This window comes from Dendrobates tinctorius, unplaced genomic scaffold (genome assembly GCF_039654945.1).
Source record: "Dendrobates tinctorius isolate UK_male_01 unplaced genomic scaffold, ASM3965494v1 ptg000051l, whole genome shotgun sequence".
In the NCBI taxonomy this organism is placed as follows: domain Eukaryota; kingdom Metazoa; phylum Chordata; class Amphibia; order Anura; family Dendrobatidae; genus Dendrobates; species Dendrobates tinctorius.
The window spans coordinates 3,914,167-3,931,992 of record NW_027361719.1 but is presented as its reverse complement, the minus strand read 5'-3'; the positions used below and the strand labels follow the sequence as shown (position 1 = coordinate 3,931,992).

At 48.9% G+C, this 17,826-nt stretch overlaps 1 protein-coding gene across 1 annotated transcript in view; it reads left to right on the top strand.

Annotated features, from left to right (window-relative positions):
- The window catches only part of LOC141091261 (thiol S-methyltransferase TMT1A-like), a 39,234-nt gene extending 25,625 nt beyond the window's left edge, over window positions 1-13,609 (top strand). The window contains exon 2 of the mRNA XM_073576715.1: window positions 13,002-13,609. Coding sequence (XP_073432816.1) covers window positions 13,002-13,241 — 240 coding nt within the window. The 3' untranslated portion in view covers window positions 13,242-13,609. The remainder of the gene's footprint in view (window positions 1-13,001) is intronic.
- Window positions 13,610-17,826: the final 4,217 nt, after the last annotated feature.

Genomic DNA, 17,826 nt, shown 5'->3' with positions numbered 1-17,826 from the left:
CACCACAAACCTTTACTTACAGGCCCAAGTTCAGTGCCTGCAAGCCCAATATCCATTATTTCTCTATCTCAAAACAAAAATCTAGGTGTGCCATGCAGTAGCCCACCACCAGGAAAAAGGATCTCTAGAGGCCCCATCCCTCACTAACACATTCACCCTGTCCCTCAACAACTAAGACTGTCCCTAAAGAAACTGTCCCTATCTGTCCTTACCTGCCCCTACTCTACCTACCTTATCATAACTAACTCTCTATCTGTCCCTCGGTGCCTGTCCCTTCCTGTCCCTATCTGCCCCTACTTCTATCCCTCACCACCCACACCAGCTTATGCTGTCCCTACCCACATTCACATAAAATCTAGCTCTCCCTAGAGTGCGTTTTTAAAAGGAAAGGCCCCTCCAAAGCCAAGAGGCCCTCCTCACACCCAACCTTTCAAACTCCAAAGAACGCACCTTCACCAGGTCACCCAGGATGTTACTAATCACCTCTTCCCTTGGGAGGGCTTTCTGCCGCGTCGAAACTAAGCACCGTGCATTCCAAATGTAGAACCTAACCACTACACTGACTAGGAATAAAGTGCCCCGGTCTCGGCCACCCAGAGTTCTGAACGCTCCATAGGCCCACTCGGCATAGGAGAGGGACGCCAGCCGCGGCCAACGTATGGAAGCCCCCACCCTGTTGTAAACCTCTGCATTAAAGGGACACTGAAGCAGGAAGTGCTCCATGCTTTCCAGCACGTCGCCACACTCCTCACGGGGACAACCCCGATCATCGGATTTCCTGCACTTCAAGTTATCCTTTACATACAGCCTCCCGTGGAAGCAGCGCCAGGTCAAGTCCCAAAACTTCGTGGGGATCCGCTTAGAATTTAAAAGCCCGAGCCCCACCTCCAGATCCCAGCCTGGGCAATCCTTAAGGGCCAGGGGCTTCTGGAAATGGGTCAACAGAACCCTCCTGTCAAGGCATTGCCGCGACATGGTCCTGATTTCCCACATTCCCAGACCCCACCGGAGGATCACCTTCAGAACCGGGGTAGCATAAGCCGGGAGATGCCCATGAGGTGTGCGGAGGTCCTTCACTTGCCCTCCTGCCTCCCATTCCTGGAAGAAGGGCCGAAGCCAACCCTTGCAGGAGACTACCCACGGAGGAGCCCTCTCTAGCCAGAGGTTGGAAATGTTGGCTTTAAGAAAGGTGTTCACTAAGAACACTACCGGGTTGACCATACCCAACCCACCTAGTCTCCTCGTGCGGTATGTGACCTCTCTCTTGATTAGGTTGAGCCTATTCCCCCATAACAGCTGGAAGAACAGGCTATAGACCTGTGTCCAGAGAGGTTCTGGCAAGATGCACACGCTGCCTAGGTAAATTAACAAGGGAAGCAGAAAGCCTTTAGCCAGGGCAACCCTTTCCCTTAGGGACAAAGACCAACCCTTCCATTGGTCCACCTTTTGGGCGGCGATCTTAAGTCTGCCCTCCCAATTTTGCTGGGGGTAGTCCCCGGGGCCAAATTCGATGCCTAGAACTTTGGCGGTGGCCTGGGGCCCTGGAAGGGTGTCTGGGAGATCAAAACTAGGATCTCCCCCTCCCAGCCAGAGACTTTCACACTTATCCCGGTTGATCATGGACCCGGATGCCTCCGAGTAGCGCACTACCTCTGACATGACCCAATCCGCCTCCCCCCTCGAGGACACGAAAAGGGAAACATCATCGGCGTACGCCACCACCCTCAGAGAGGACCCAGAGCCCGCCTGGTCCATCCCGACTCCTGCCAACGGTCCACGATCTACCCTCCTTAGGAAGGGATCGATCGCAAACACGTATAAAAGCGGGCTTCCCGACTCCTGCCAACGGTCCACGATCTACCCTCCTTAGGAAGGGATCGATCGCAAACACGTATAAAAGCGGGCTCAGCGGACAGCCCTGACGGACCCCAGAACCCACCTCAAAAGGGCGACCTGACCAACCGTTCACCAGCGGAAAAGTCTCAGCCCCTTGGTACAAGATCTCTAACCATTTTACAAACCTCCCAGGCAGACCATACCTCAAAAGGACGGACCAGAGGTACTCATGGTTGACCCGGTCAAAGGCTTTCGCTTGGTCTAACGACAGCAAGTACCCCTTCCAGTGGCCTGCCCTTCCCTGCTCCACTGCCTCCCGGACACCGAGCACAGCACTAAAAGTACTGCGGCCTGGAACAGAGCAATGCTGGGCCCCTGAAAGGAGCCGGGGTGCAAACTTCACCAGCCAATTAAACAGCACTTTGGCCAGAACCTTCCGGTCCGTATCGAGAAGCGCTATGGGACGCCAATTCTCGATACGGGACGGATCCTTACCCTTTGACAGAATAATTAGGGCTGATTTCCTCATTGAGTCGGGAAGAGTGCCCGAGGATAGACACTCATTAAAGACCCCTGTCAAGAGGGGGACCAAGGAGTCCCTAAAAGTCTTATAAAACTCGGATGTTAAGCCATCCGGACCTGGCGATTTCTTGGGCCGAAGCCCATCAATGGCCAGTCTCACTTCCTCCTCCCTAATTTCTTCTGCCAAAACACCAAGAGAGGGATCACCCCCTGGCTCAGGGACGGTTTCAGCCAGGAAAGCCGACATCCTATCCCGATCCAGATCCTTCTTTTCCAAGAGGCACGAGTAGAAGGATCTGACCACCTCCATGATCCCTGATTTGGATCTGTTCAGGGACCCCGTACTGTCGATCAGTCCTGTCACCATCTTACAATTCACTGACATCTTACAGTTTCTGTAAGGGTCGGGCGAGCGGTACTTCCCGAAGTCCCTCTCAAAAACTAAAGATGTGTATCTATCATACTGGCACCTCTTGAGCAAAGATTTCACTCTGGAGATTTCCTCACGGTCACCTCCAGTCGAGACAAGCTGCTCGAGTTTCCTCCCCAGAGCCTGATACAAGCGGTGCCTGTTCAGACTTCTGAGGTTCGAGAGCTGACGGAAGAACCCCGCCACCCGCTTTTTGAAGATCTCCCACCACTCTGACTTACTACTACAAAGATCCAACAGCGGTACCTGGCTCTGAAGAAAATCCTCGAAGGATTGTCTCCCCTCCGCTTCTTCCAGCAGGGACGAATTGAGCTTCCACAGCCCTCTTCCCATCCGAGGAGTCTCTGCAACATTCAGAGAAAAGAAAATTAAACAGTGGTCGGAGAACTCCACCTCAACAGCGGACACAGCAGAAAAGATGGCGTCCTCCTTCAAAAACCTGTCTATTCTAGACCTACTGCTACCCCTATGGTAGGTGAAACCCCCGTGGCCTGGGGTGTGCCGGATGTGGACATCCACCAGGTGAGCTTCACTAGCAATGCTATTAAGCGCGACGCTGTCATAAGCCAGGCGGTCTCCGGGACCCCCCCGGTCACGGGACCTCGTAACGGTGTTGAAGTCCCCACCGAAGACCACCTGTCGGCTCGTAAAAAGAAAGGGCTTGATCCTCAGGAAGAGACATTTACGGTCCCACTTGGACTGTGGGCCGTAGATATTAATGAGCCGGAGCTCTTGTCCCCTCATGAAGACATCTAGGATCAGGCACCTCCCCATTTCCAATTCAGTAACCCGTCAGCATTCAACATCTGCAGTCTTAAAAAGGACTGCCACCCCGCTATACGGCTCGGCCGCAAGAGACCAGTATGAGGGCCCGCACCTCCACTCCCTCCGTGCTTTAAAGATGGCCCCCATGTCCGTTAGTCTGGTCTCTTGCAAAAATAAAATTTCTGCCTCAATCCGGGAGAAAAAATCAAAGGCCGTGAAGCGAGCCGCATCTGACTTAATGCTGGCGACATTAATGGAAGCCAGTGTCAACGGGGCGAGTTCAGCCATCATGGGTGATCGAGTTGGATGGCCAGTTTCTTCCCTGCCCCGCTATCACCTCCTCCTGGGGAGGGGTCAGACACCTTCCTTTTTAGGGAAGCCCCCGACGTGTCCATCCCTCCCCCCCGGTGTCCTCGCCCCCGGGTTCCAGGCCCATCCCCCCCTCAGGAGGAACAGTGCCCCCTGAGGGACGGACTCCACCATCCCCCGAAGGACCCTCCGGTGTTACCCCCGGCCCAGCACCCTCGTCTTGCGGATCATCATCTGAACCTCCGAGGGCGCTGAACCGGTTGGAGAGTCTGATCAGAGGGGGGTCAGCGGGCCCTTCCGTATGCACTCTTGTGGTCGGGGGCGGGGGGACTTTGAAGACTTGTCAGCCCTCTTCCCTCCTGATTTACAGTTGGCACGCTTGTTTTTGCCACCTGATGCTGTAGGCTGCCCCCTGACATCCTCGTCGACACTTTCATAAACGAGAGGAGTCGTCTGAGTCAGCCGCTTTCTCCTCTCTCTCCATCCTCCTGATCTCCTCACTCACCGCACTCTCCCACAGGGCCTCAGAGGCTTTTGCCACGGGCCTAGAGGGAGGGGCAGGCATCACCCCGGTTTCCCGAGGCTCCACCTACCCCTTGCCTCCATGGCGTTTTTCTTGCCTCCGCTCATACGCGGGGCCCCTTTCCTTAGCATTGCCCTTCCTCACCGGCCCCTCAGCCCTTCCCCCTCCGCCACCACCTGCCACGGCAGAAGCGCCGCCAGAGGTTGCCCCCCCCACGGTCTCCCCCACCGGGCCTGCAGCGGTATTGGAGAAAGAGCGAGGGCAGCGGCTGAGCGGGTGACCTAGGTCACCACACAGGTGGCACCGAATGTCTTTGCACAAGGCGGCCAGGTGGCCTACCCCACCACACAACGCACACTTCTGCACCTTGCAGCTGGCGCTGAAGTGGGTTGGGTTGCCGCACTTGTGGCATACCTTTGGTTGCCCCTGGTAGAAGACCAGGATCCTGTCCCTCCCCAAGAACGCTGAGGAAGGGATGTGGGTGACCGTGCCGCCGGAAACCTTCAGCTTTACCATGAAGGTCCAGCCCCCCGACCAGATGCCAAATTCGTCCCTGTTCTTTTTTGGGACCTCGGTGACTTCCCCGTAACGAGAAAGCCACGTCATAATGTCCATGCCGGCAAGTGACTCGTTACAAGTGACCACGGTCACTCGCTTGACGGAATTTTGGCGAGATACCGCTTGCACAACGAAGTCTCGCCATCCGGGCTCTTCTCGCACCAGCTCGTAGTTCGACCAGAAGAGCTCAAGCCCCTCTGACCGCACGAAACTGACATCAAAGAAGCGGGACGCCGAAGGATGTATCAGGGCAAAGATGTCATTCGCCCCGAAGCCCATCTTTAGGAGGAGCTAAGCCACCTTGCTCCTGGGTGGAGATGCTTCATTGCCCCCCCACCTAAGACGGACCACATTCCTTCTTGGCGGCCCCTGCCCGGCTGTGGGGAGAGACCAAACAGTCCCTCCCTCCCTTTGATTTTGGAAGGCAGCAAGGCCGTGTCTCTCTATCCAGAAAGACAGGTCCACTGTCCTCCCCTCTACTGTTACCGACCTTTCTCCCCTTTTAAGGGCCTCCAGGAAACGGTGGTGCAAAGCGCCGTCCCTGGAGCCCGGAGGCGAGGAGACCCCCCCAGGACCTCCCTGACCCCCAGTCGCGGTCCCCGCATAGTTACGTTGGGGTCTCGCGGCCGGGGGGGCAGATGGGCCAGCCCTCCCACCACCACTTGTGCCTGCACCCTCATTCGTCCTCCCACTCACTCTCCCATTCACTCTATTATTCCCAGCATTCACTCCAGCACTTTCAGCCACATTCACTCCCTCATCCATGTCACTCACATCCCCATTCACGTCCGCAAACAACTCCTCAAAAATATCAGTCACCCCGCTCTCACATTCACTCACGCACTCCTCATACTCCTCAGCACCAATTTTATTTATATTTACATTTTTATTTACATCAGCATTAGCAGTTCCTTTGCCGCAATTTTCCCTCCCACCTGCTGGGGGCCCTAGCTGGCCAGGTGCTCCATGATTGCCCTTACTGGCCAAGAGTGCTGCTGCCCCTTTAAGTGCCTCAGCGCTGATGACATACTGCACATTTCCCTGGCTGTGCCTGGGAGTAGCAGCAGCTCCTGGTTTCTCCAGCACCATTTTTTTTTTTTTTTCTTTTTCAGAGTTTCTTTTGTTTTCCTTGCTCTGGGCAGGGACGGCCTCTGGCACCGCTCCCTGCCCTGCAACCTTCATCACCCCCCTCCGCCGGCTTGCCAGGGGGCGCCAGAGTCCCCGCACCCTCAGATGAAGGTAGGTGGGCTGGGGACCGCGACAACCCCCCGCCAGCTTTTGGGGGCAGCTTGCTTGCACTGCTTGGGAGGGTGGGTGGGACAGAGTGCAGCAGGCCTGCCGTGGCCACGCCCCCCCGCCAGTCACGGCCACCACGGGCAGAGCAGTGACCCCTTGCGAGGCCACGCCCCCCCAGGTGACGCAGATGTAGCGAGCGGGACAGCGGCCGGGGAGGACATGCACCCCCCACATGCCACAGCCTTTGCAGGCCGGGCAACACTCAGGGAGGCCCCGCCCCCCTCGCAGACCACCGCCGCCACTCTGTTCCCACCACTTGCCACGGGCAGGGCCGGCCACTCCCCCTCGTCGCCCAGTGGCGGCGGAGCCCCCCGCACGGACCCCCTTTTGGGTCGACGTGCCGGAGACCCCGCTCTTACCACGGGCGCCGCCATGGGAGCGACCAGCTCCCTGCACCGATTCAGTTGTCGTTTGATTTTTTTGTTCGCCCTTCCTAGACTTCTGGACCCCCACTAGCGATCCAGACTTAGCGGATCCGTACATGGGGGGGGGGGTCCAGAAGCCCCAGCACTCGCCGCCAGAGGTGCGGCCCTGGCTGTACCAACTTTACCTGGTGCCAGGCCAGCCCCCCCTGCCACCGAGGGCTGAGCCTGGACACCACCACCAACACCACAACCAGCACCGACCTCCATGTTGCTGCCCTGGTCTGAACTGTCACCAGATGCGACAGTCAGGTCACAACAGTCATCTCTCTCCCCGCTCCCTCGCTGCGGACCCACCACAGGGCCCGAGCCGGGGTGGGTAGCGGGTTCCACACAGCGGGACAGAGGGGCCCCGGGAAGAGGAGCAAAAACCAGTTGTTCCTCCATGCCTTCAGAGGCCTTACGCCTGCGCCTCCTCATCCTCCGGGCAGACTTCATCCCCAAACAACAGCGTGCCAAACCGTGCTGGGGATTCCATCTGCCGCACTTGCCTGAGGATGAGGCAGCCCCCCTCGGTATTACTCCCACTCCCTCCATCCTCCCCCTCGCTCCTGCTTTCCTCCGCGTTACTGGAGTCCAGCGGGAGGGCCAATTGCTCAGGGGCTATCCCGCTGCATGTTACCTGACTCCTGCTGGTGTCCATCAGGTCTTCAGGTGGAGGCGGCCCGGGTATAGCGTGGGCGCCATCTTGCTCTTCCTTCTCCTCACTTTCCTCCACCTGGGTGGGTCTCCTGACCCCCCAGGAATCCCACCGGCCATGGCCCTGAACCGGTCCTCGTTCCGCAGCTTCTCCTGGAAGGGGCCGCTGTCAGCCATGATGACACTTCGTTGGCCCTCCAGGGCCCGAATCTCCTCTTCCAGCCGCTGGACTGTGGCGGCGACCTCCGCTTTCTTTGAGGTTCGGAGCCTGTTTTTAGATATTATCCTGGCTCCCTCCAACTCCCCCCGAAGTCTCCTCAGCTGCTTCCCGGCTTCCTCATATTCGGAGAGGTGGGCATGGATGCGAGAGGCGTAGGTGGTAGCCGGCTCTCCCGCAGCCTTGGAGCCCCAGATGTTAAGGGGGGGCCCCGCCTCACCTCTGCCGGCTGCTGCACCTCCGGGGGAAGGGCCCGCCACAGCCTTCACTTCAGGGGTCCCGGACCCTGGAGCCTTGCGGCCCCCTGGTGTCCACTTTTTCCCCATCCCTGGGACAGGCTGGCTGTGCCTTGGGCCTCCTGGTGGTGGATGAGGCCCCCCACCCCCAGCTGGCTTGCCGGGGGGTGGGAGGCAGGGGCACAGCCCCGGCGCTCAGTCCCAGGGAGAGTCCTCTTTCCTGGGAAGGGGGCAGATGGAAAGTCCTTGCAGGAAAAAAAAACCTCCCTTCCCAGGAGCTTAGCAAAATCCCAGCCTGCAGACGCTCAGCTGCGACGCTCCTCCTCTTCCTGGGCGTGTACAGGGCTGCACTCAGTATGCTGCTGGTGCAGTCACTGTGTACATACATTACATTACTGATCCTGAGTTACCTCCTGTATTATACACCAGAGCTGCACTCACTATTATGCTGGTGCAGTCACTGTGTACATACATTACTGCTCCGGAGTTACATCTTGTATTATACCCCAGAGCTGCACTCACTATTCTGCTGGTGCAGTCACTGTGTACATACATTACTGATCCTGAGTTACCTCCTGTATTATACTCCAGAGCTGCACTCATTATTCTGCTGGTGCAGTCACTGTGTACATACATTACATTACTGATCCTGAGTTATTATTATGCATTTATATAGCGCCATTTATTCCATGGCACTTTACATGTCAAATGGGGAATTATAGACAAGTGTAATATATACAAGAATAATAAACAAGTGTAAGACAAGGGATGCACAAGGTCAAGCACATAAGGAGAGGGGACCCTGCCCGCGAGGTCTCAGTCTACAGTTACCTCCTGTATTATATTCCAGAGCTGCACTCACTATTCTGCTGGTGATTCGGGAGGACGCTCTCCGGTCCCCAGCCTCCCTCCGTCTGGTGCACTCATTCCATCTTACGTGTCATCGGTATGAGTACGATCCTGTGCGATCACCGGTGTATGGCTCAGATTACGTCTTCCTGTTCCAGTGCCCAGGAGGACCTTCTGTTACCTAAGCACCGTCCGTTTTATCCTAAGGTAGGCAGGAATGGATTTTATTTATATGCTGCACTTTTTACATCCTTTTCAGTTATCAATCACTGATAACAGATAATCTTTACCTGTACAGCAGCAACTTCAGCGCGGTGCGCTATTTGTTATATATTTTGCAACTATTCTCATTGCCAGTTATTTGCACAGTAACGGCTTGAGCACCTGCAGCTTTAGTGGGTACTGCTGGGAGTGCCGGTGTATTGTGATTATATTTATGTATGTAAATAGGGCCACGAGATCAAGTCATGCACAAGGACCTAGATTTCTAGAAATTTAGAAATAATAACAGCAGAGTTAGTAGCAGACTAAAAATTAGATCTTTGAGTGTAGTGTGGGCTCTTCAGATGTTTCCGGATTATCAACGACTAAAGGGGCGGCAAATTTTTCAACCGCCCCGGGCGCCACAAACAGTTGCTATGCCACTGCATAAGTGGTACATAGCATTAAACATTACTGAACAACAGCAAAACAATAATAGGTTAACATACAGATACACCATTCGGGTACCACATAAAGTGCACGGGACCATCACATGGGAGAGAGGGGAAGCAATGAGGTTCTCCGCCACCCCTTTAGATATGATAGTCACTACTAAAGAGAACTGATTCCCTTATATATATCTTTTAAAAAAGAGACAGTGGCTTCTTTGGCTTTTTTCTGTGGCACTCCTTTGTTCAATTGAATTGGTGTTTTATTAATGCAGAAGCAATTGAAGGTATCTGTGGTAACGTGAGGAACCAAACAACTGCTTCCTGCCTAGTGTCCTGCGACCCAGCTGCCATTTTTAATCAGAGTAGCGCATGACTCCTGGAGGGTGTCACCAGCATTCTGCTTGAGGAAATAATGGTCTAAGTATCCAGAAAACATAAACATCTAAACATTATTGGCTGCAATGTAAAGAGAAAAAAAAAGGGATTTTGATCTTCTATTGACTTCCATCTAACTAATGAAACTAAAATAAAATACTTTAGATCTGCATGCTCATGGTTCTTTAACTGATAAACAAAACCAGTCAGCAATGGATGTGAGACACTCCTATTTAGACACACTACCCCTCATCATTATTGCCATTGACTCATTCAAATCTACAGCAATATATTTTTTCTACCTAGGATTAGAATCCGCTCTAACTATGATAGGACTGGACCACAGTTCAGAAGAACATATTATACACACGGATGGCGCACGGAGCACACATGGATCCATTATAGCCAGTGTGTCAGTGCAAATCGCAGCATCCTACTTAGCTTACATTATTCTGGTCCATAAATCAGATCAATGTGTAGGCAGCACCAGCAGTCTTCGTCAGTGCAGACTAGCACATGGAGGCAGTGAAGCCTGCAATTTGTGGATGTGACTGTCCGCTTTCCTAAACGGCTGTCTGATCCTGGCCTTATGGGAATACTCTTATGATAATTTCCCAACCACCTTAAGTATCAAAGCTTTTCTTACATTACAACTCAAGTATTCTCAGCTGTGTGAACTATTTCAATAATTTCAGAATAAATCTTTTATCTATTTGCTATTCAAGAACACTCATCGCCATTTTAATAGCTTTGCCATCAGTCCTGTCACTGTTCAGGCACCATCACCCTCAGGCATGCCTGTTTTTCCCAAAGTCTAGTCCAGCAGTGAGCTGCATATGTCAATGAATGGGAAGCTGGGAATTATCAGAAGCTGAGCGGTACAAAAATGGTCTACCAGTATTGGAGGGCTGCTAAGCTTGCAATCAAGGTTAAGGTCCTCATGATATTGAATTAGGACACTGCTCAGAAGGCCAAAGAGGTACTAGGATACAAATTGCTGGGATACTCTACTCTCTATTGAGTGTGCCAGGTACATGACCATGAACCCGGTGGTTGTGTGCATGCTTCATTATCATAACCCCCTACTGGTCACAATCTAATAAAAAAACCCTTGAAGGAGTCACATTAACAAGAAAATTACAAACATTTACAACTATTCCCCTGAACTCATTTCCTTTGTCTTCCTATTCACGAATCAGATCGTTGCAGCATCGTGGAAAAACAAAATGTCTCTTAATGTCTCCAAAATGATGTCTTTCTTTATGATCAATTAATTGACTGCTATATTTTGATACGTTGGATGGGTCACAGTCAGTTTGGTCCCCTTGGCCAACCATGGTAGAAATACTTCTTTAGCCTGGCATACTTTCTCTCTTCATTCTGAGTACAGTTGTTACTTTGATAGGTTGACTATTCAGGTTTAGAGCTGATGGTCTCCCTGTCTCTCCTTTCTCTCGTATCCTCTTCACTTTCTTTCATTTCCTTTTTCGTTCCTTTGTCCTATGAAGTCCTTTATTAGGCTGGTTTCACATTAGCGCATTTTCAGCGCGCGCACGGCCGGGGGTAGCTCCGCCCCCGAGCCGGCTCTCTGCCCGGCGTGCCCGCCCCTTGCTTGTAGCGCCGCCTACTAGCGGACAGCGGCGCCTGCGATCGGCGCACCCTATCTTTAGCATAGGGTGCGCAGATCGTGCGCAGGCCGTGCGCTAGTTGCGCTTTGACCTGTGCTGCGCACTTTTGACGGTGCGCCGTGCGCGCCAAAATCAAACTTTTCGGATTTTGGCGCGCACGGCGCACCGTCAAAAGTGCGCAGCGCAGGTCAAAGCGCAACTAGCGCACGGCCTGCGCACGATCTGCGCACCCTATGCTAAAGATAGGGTGCGCCGATCGCAGGCGCCGCTGTCCGCTAGTAGGCGGCGCTACAAGCAAGGGGCGGGCACGCCGGGCAGAGAGCTGGCTCGGGGGCGGAGCTACCCCCGGCCGTGCGCGCGCTGAAAATGCGCTAATGTGAAACCAGCCTTAGACAGACAGAAAGTCAAACAAGAAAATTCTCTTCTTATGCCTCAGCTTTGAGCTGTTGTTGCCTGATCTTGTAAGTTGTCTTCATACTACTTGGCTTTCTTTCCCCCATTGATTTCCTTTTATTGAGTGATGGCTAGGTAAGCTTAGCATTACTAAATTGTAAGTCACCTTGGAAGTAAATCTGTACTAATAAATTGCTTCAGCTACTACTTTGCGGCTCACCACGTAATCCCTTTGCACTGTTTAAGCAGTTTATTAGGTCTATGTTTTGGCCTGATTGTCCTTGTGCATAATTTCCACATTTTATTATATTCTTTTATTTTTTGCTGTAAAAAAAAACAATAAAATTGCAAATTTAAAAAAATTAGTCGCATTGTCTTTTTACAATGTATACAATTGTGAAATACGGTACAAAATGACACCTGTAAGTTTGTTATGTCAATCACATATTTGATGTTTTAAAGGTGAGTTGTATGCAACGATTTTGGCTGGTGTTAAAGGAGACTCGCCAAGAATTCTATGATAAAGAAACTTTTCACTCAACTTTTGAAGATATGAAGACCATTTAATGCAGTCAGAACTGTAGTGCAAAGTCCTGACATTTGTCTAACAATGACCTTCATCAGTGTACCGACTGCTATTCTGGTGAGGAGTAATATTAAGAAAGAATGAGACACCGTGTCTCGTCGTATCCTGTATTGGTTTCTTTAAATCAAGGCGGTATTGTAAATGGTATGTTATCCGTTATGATGCCTATATCCAGTAATTTCTTAATGAAAAAGGAAGTCACAAAGTGGCACTATATAACCGTCGTACTTCCTGTGATTGGTAATGTCCGATTAGATGACGTGAAGCCTGATATGTGGTCTAAAGTGGTGTCCACCACTTGTTGGAGACCACATATCAGGCAATTTTTGTCATCCACCTGGTGTTTAACTTGTTCATCTGGTGATTTCCAGCCTGTTTAGATAGACATCCTATCAATACTCGGTCTTAGATTATTTTGACTCATCTTAATAGGTTGTAACAATTGGTGGAGATAATTATATCCATAGATGGTAAAAAAAAAATCAATTCCTTTGTTTTTTCAATATTTTCAAGCCTAGGTTCCATATTATCTTAGGCCTCTTTTTTATATGATAGCCTGAAATAGAAAAAGAACACTGAACTGGTTATCATAGCCAGTTGGTGTCCGATGAAACTACAGTCTATGATGGTTTTAAAAGGAGTTCAGTCCTGTTACCCCACAAATTATATCATGATACGTCTATACAACTATGTTGGGTTTTTGATTTAATGTCCTATAAACTCCTATAAAAAAATCTTACATTTTTTTTTTTCTTGCATTGTAGGGTGGAATTTTCTACTTCATCGAACACGTGGCTGACATAGATGAATCCACCTGGATTAGTTTTTTCCAGAAAGTGTTGAACCCATCCTGGAAGTTGATTTTTGATGGATGCAGCGTAAGAAAGACCACATGGAAAGACCTGGAGAATGCTAAATTCTCAGAGTTGAACCTGCGTCACATAACTGCCCCTGTATCTCTGACTCTCGTTAAGCCTCATATTATCGGATATGCTGTGAAATAAATACATAAATAAGATTACGCTGGATAAGCTTTTATTGATTTTACGCAATTTTTCCATTTTCAACGTTGTTACAAATAAATTAGTGTAATTCATTGCCTGTCTTGTGCTTCTTTAGAAGTTTGACATATTTTATTGTATTCTGAACATTATAGTATTGTTCTACTGATTATTTTAACCCATATGATTGCTATATTGATTAGTAAAGTTGGATATTTTTGGGAGGGGGAATGTTTTATTTTCTACCTTTTCGCTTCTGTTGTAATCTTTGGCACTTATTGAATTTTAATAACATTTTGTATCCTGATGTAGTAAAGCCTAAGTATTATAGATAGGGTGCAAATTTATTATTAAAAATACATTTAAATAAAGCAGGTTAAGGTTTTTCTTACAAGTAATACATTTTGGAGGTGATTCATTAAAGCTTTAACTGCAGAACTTATAGAATATTTTGACAAATTGGGTGAAGTTAGGAAGGACCTGGCATAGGGCTTATAAAATCCTAGAAAAAATTATGTACTGAACGAACCATGATAAAAAGGTAACTCTTTTTATTTAAGATCGTAGGAGGCAAGTATGGTGGTGATTACATGATCTCTAAATAAATAAGGCAGCACAGTTGGTCGAAGATACTTATACCAGGATCTTTACACAAAAATGAATAATAGAGAGCCTCAAAAGTAAAAAAAAAAACACATGCAGAAAATAAGTAACAACCAAAAAAGAGGTGATTATGTACACTTGTGGTGGTGATTATGGGCGCAAGAAATTTTGTGATCACCACCACATGTGTACATAGGACAATGAGCAGAGGTTCATCGGTGAACATATCAATATTCAAAAAAGGAAAAAAAACAAGAATAGGAGTCCATAATGAATAAACAATATAACTTTATTGATCACAAAAAAGATAAAGTTTCGTAAAAGTGGGAAAAATAACTAAGTGAAACAGCGAATGCAGACCCAAGAGACAATCACAAATGCTAAAAAGTATGTAAGCAATAATGCTAAAAAATAATATACCATTTAAATTACAGGACACCAAAGGTATTCAAAATATGATTATAAAGTCTAGTGACAGGTAGATAACATTATGTAATATGGAAATTAACCACAGAGATATTAGAAAATTAATAAAGTGTATATGTGCATGAAAGTAATTTGAAAGACCATGCATGATGCCTAGATCACTAAATAAAAATTGCCAAGAATTGTGTATCAGTGGTGTATGACGCTGACAGGTATAAAGCGTGATACATGTGGAATTGTATTATGATTATCCTAGAAGATTAATAAAGCGCATGTGCATATATGCTCATTAGCTAATTTTCTATGGACAATGCCAAAATTACCTTAAAATTATGGCGAGTAGCCTTCTTCTGGGGTGGCATCACATCTGCAGAGGTACCTCTTTATATTGTTTCATACCCAATGATATCATAGGAAATAAATGTAGGTAATGTAATTCAAATGAAGGTAGGTGGAGAAGAACAATTGGCATATTTGGAGAAAGACCACCTGAAGGTAACGAGCTGTCCTAATGTGTGCTTAGTTAATGACACACAACTAGCAGACTTCCAGTATGAGCTCACAGTGTGGATAGGCGCACAAAATTTCAACTAGGCTGCAATGGTCTTTTTGTAGAGCAGTGTATCCTCCTGATTGCAGACTCATGAGCATTATAAAGATGGTCGGATCCCTATAATGCCCTTTATAAATATCTATCTTTAAGCCCTAACCACGTTGGTAATTAGCTTTATTATAAAATTCCATGCCTTTCCCCATATATAGCTATTTCTTTAATGTGCTTCTTTTCTTTACTGCCTATGACATTTCGTTTGTGGGAAGTTACTCCTCTACAGATTTAATCATCCTCCCATGAAACAGGATGTCATCAGAGGGTGCTCCTGCAGTCTCTTACAAAAGCTGTGTCATGATGATGTTCTATTTTGGGGAGGAAGATGGAGAAGTGACCGCATCTTCAATGGACACCGCCACACTTCACCTGTGTCCGCCACTCGCATGTTCAGTGAGTCCCATATTTCTGTCTCTTCCACCCACTTCCTCAATGGTTGCCACAGTCCCTGCTCCTATCACTGCCGTCCCTTTCCCTGAAATGAGACCTAATCAGGGAAAGGTGATAGAAACAGAGTGAGTGAAACCAGCACTGCCCCACAGCTTTTGTGACTGCCTGCAAACAAATAGTCATTGGGGTGGTGATAGATGCAGGGTGAATTACATCAGAACCGCCTACTGATGACAATTTAATGACAATGATAGAAGCTATAGTGCAGAGCTGCTGTCGTTCACTCTACTTCTATCTCTGATAGAAACAAAGACTAGCAGTGGCCACTGAAGATGCAGACAGGGAAGAAGTCATTGGTTGTTCATCCATCACTCCCCCTTGAAACAGAACCTCATCAGAGGACGGTAGTACCAGAAGTTGTGGTAACTGACCGCAGTTCTGCCATTGGATGATGTCCTGTTTCAGGGGGGGTGATAGAAGCTGGAGGAAGGGACTGCATGGCTATCTTCCTGTGATGTCCAGTTTGAAACTCCTCTCCAACAAAACATCACAGGAAATCACAAAAAAGCACATATGAGAATGGCAGGTAATTTTATAATGCAAAATACAAAAGTGGTTATGGCATAAAGATTAGGGATGAGCGAGTACTGAAGTATTCAGACTCGCTATACTTGTACCGAGTATACCCTAATACTCGGGTATTCGGTACAAATAGCGAGTCCAATGCAAGTCAATGGAAAATGCGAGTAATTGTCTGCTGGACCCTACAAAGCGGTCTGGGGGCTGAGGAAAAGGCTAAAAAATGTGTAAATGTTAAAAAATGTATGCTGTAAACAAATGTATATAACATGGGGGCACCTGGGCAGGGGCTGCACGATTGTTTTTACACCACTGCTTCACTAGAATGTACAAACACTATTTGAAGTCCTGTGGTTTTTTTGCCGGAAGAGCGGGACTCGTACGCCACTTACACAGTGCCAGTGATATATCAGAAGTGCCGTAAGAGCGACTGATGATGGAGACGAACTTCTGACAGCTAAGTGTGTAAGTGGTGTAAGGAGAGCAATCTGCCCTAGGGGCTATGTTATGGTTAATGCAGGAAGAAGCCACCCATCATCATCATCACAACTTGGGATTCACAATTATAAAGCTTGGACTACTGTCCTTGTTGTGCCACTGCCCAATGTGTAGGCATAGCAATAGTGTCTACAAAAATTAGCCCTAAGGCTGTATCATGGTTGATGAAGGAAGCAAGGCAAGTCTGAAGCGCCAAACAATGATAAAGCCAGGACTACTAGCATAGAGGTGTCCAGTGTCCAGGCATAGCCATAATGTCTCCAAAAATTAGCCCAAGGGGCTGTATCATAGTTGATGAAGGAAGGAAGACAGGTCTGAATGGCCAAACAATTATGATGAAGCTAGAACTACTAGCATAGAGGTGGCCGTGCCCAGTGTCCAGGCATAGCCATAGTGTCTCCAAAAGTTAGCCCAAGGGGCTGTATCATAGTTGATGAAGGAAGCAAGGCAGGTCTGAAGGGCCAAACAATTATGATAAAGCCAGGACTGCTAGCATAGAGGTGGCCGTGCCCAGTGTCCAGGCATAGCCTTAGTGTCTCCAAAAGTTAGCCCAAGGTGCTGTATCATAGTTGATGAGGGAAGCAAGACAGGTCTGAAGGGCCAAACAATTATGATAAAGCTAGGACTACTAGCATAGAGGTGGCAGTGCCCAGTGTCCAGGCATAGCCATAGTGCCTACAAAAATTAGCCCAAGGGGCATGATACCATGGTTGATGAAGAAAGAAGGGTCTCACTCATCACAAGTGCCTCCGATGGGAAAAATTTGTTAACGTAACATTGTTTTTAGCTTATTGACCATGAGGTACATGTGTCAGAAGCAGGTTTTGAAAACGTGTAAGAAGAAGAAAAGGTGCTTGTATGGGAAGGGATGGATGTGATCACCAATTTAAAAAAAAAAAAACGTGTTGGGTGACTGTAGGTTGGGATACTGTCATCTGGAGAGCTTAAATACTGTTGCAAAATCCAGTCCTTGTTAAATTTTATCAGTCAGCCTGTCTGCATTCTCTGTTGTCAACCGTGTGCGTGTATCTGTGATGATTGCCACAGCGGCACTGAAAACACGCTCTGACATCACACTAGCAGCAGGGCAGGCCAGCACCTCCAAGGCATAGAAGGAGAGGTCAGGCCAACTATGCAGCTTGGATACCCAGTAATTAAACGGTACAGAAGCGTCAGGAAGGACGCAGGTATGGTCACTTAGATAGTCGTTGACCATCTTGTTCAACTTCTCCCTCCTTGACATTGCTACTGTTCCAGCTAGTCCTTGGTGATGAGCCGGTTTATTGAAGATAGCCCAGTTTGTGGACATTTTACCACCACCTCTTTTGGACCTGCTTGGTGTATCTCTCCCCATTAATGCATGCTGTTGCACAGAGCTGGTATCTCTGCTAGCAGTGGTGTCTGAGGGTGCTGTTGCCATCAAATGATCGACAACTGCCTTCTTGAAGGATTCCATTGTGAAACCCCTTGGTGACTGCAACAGTA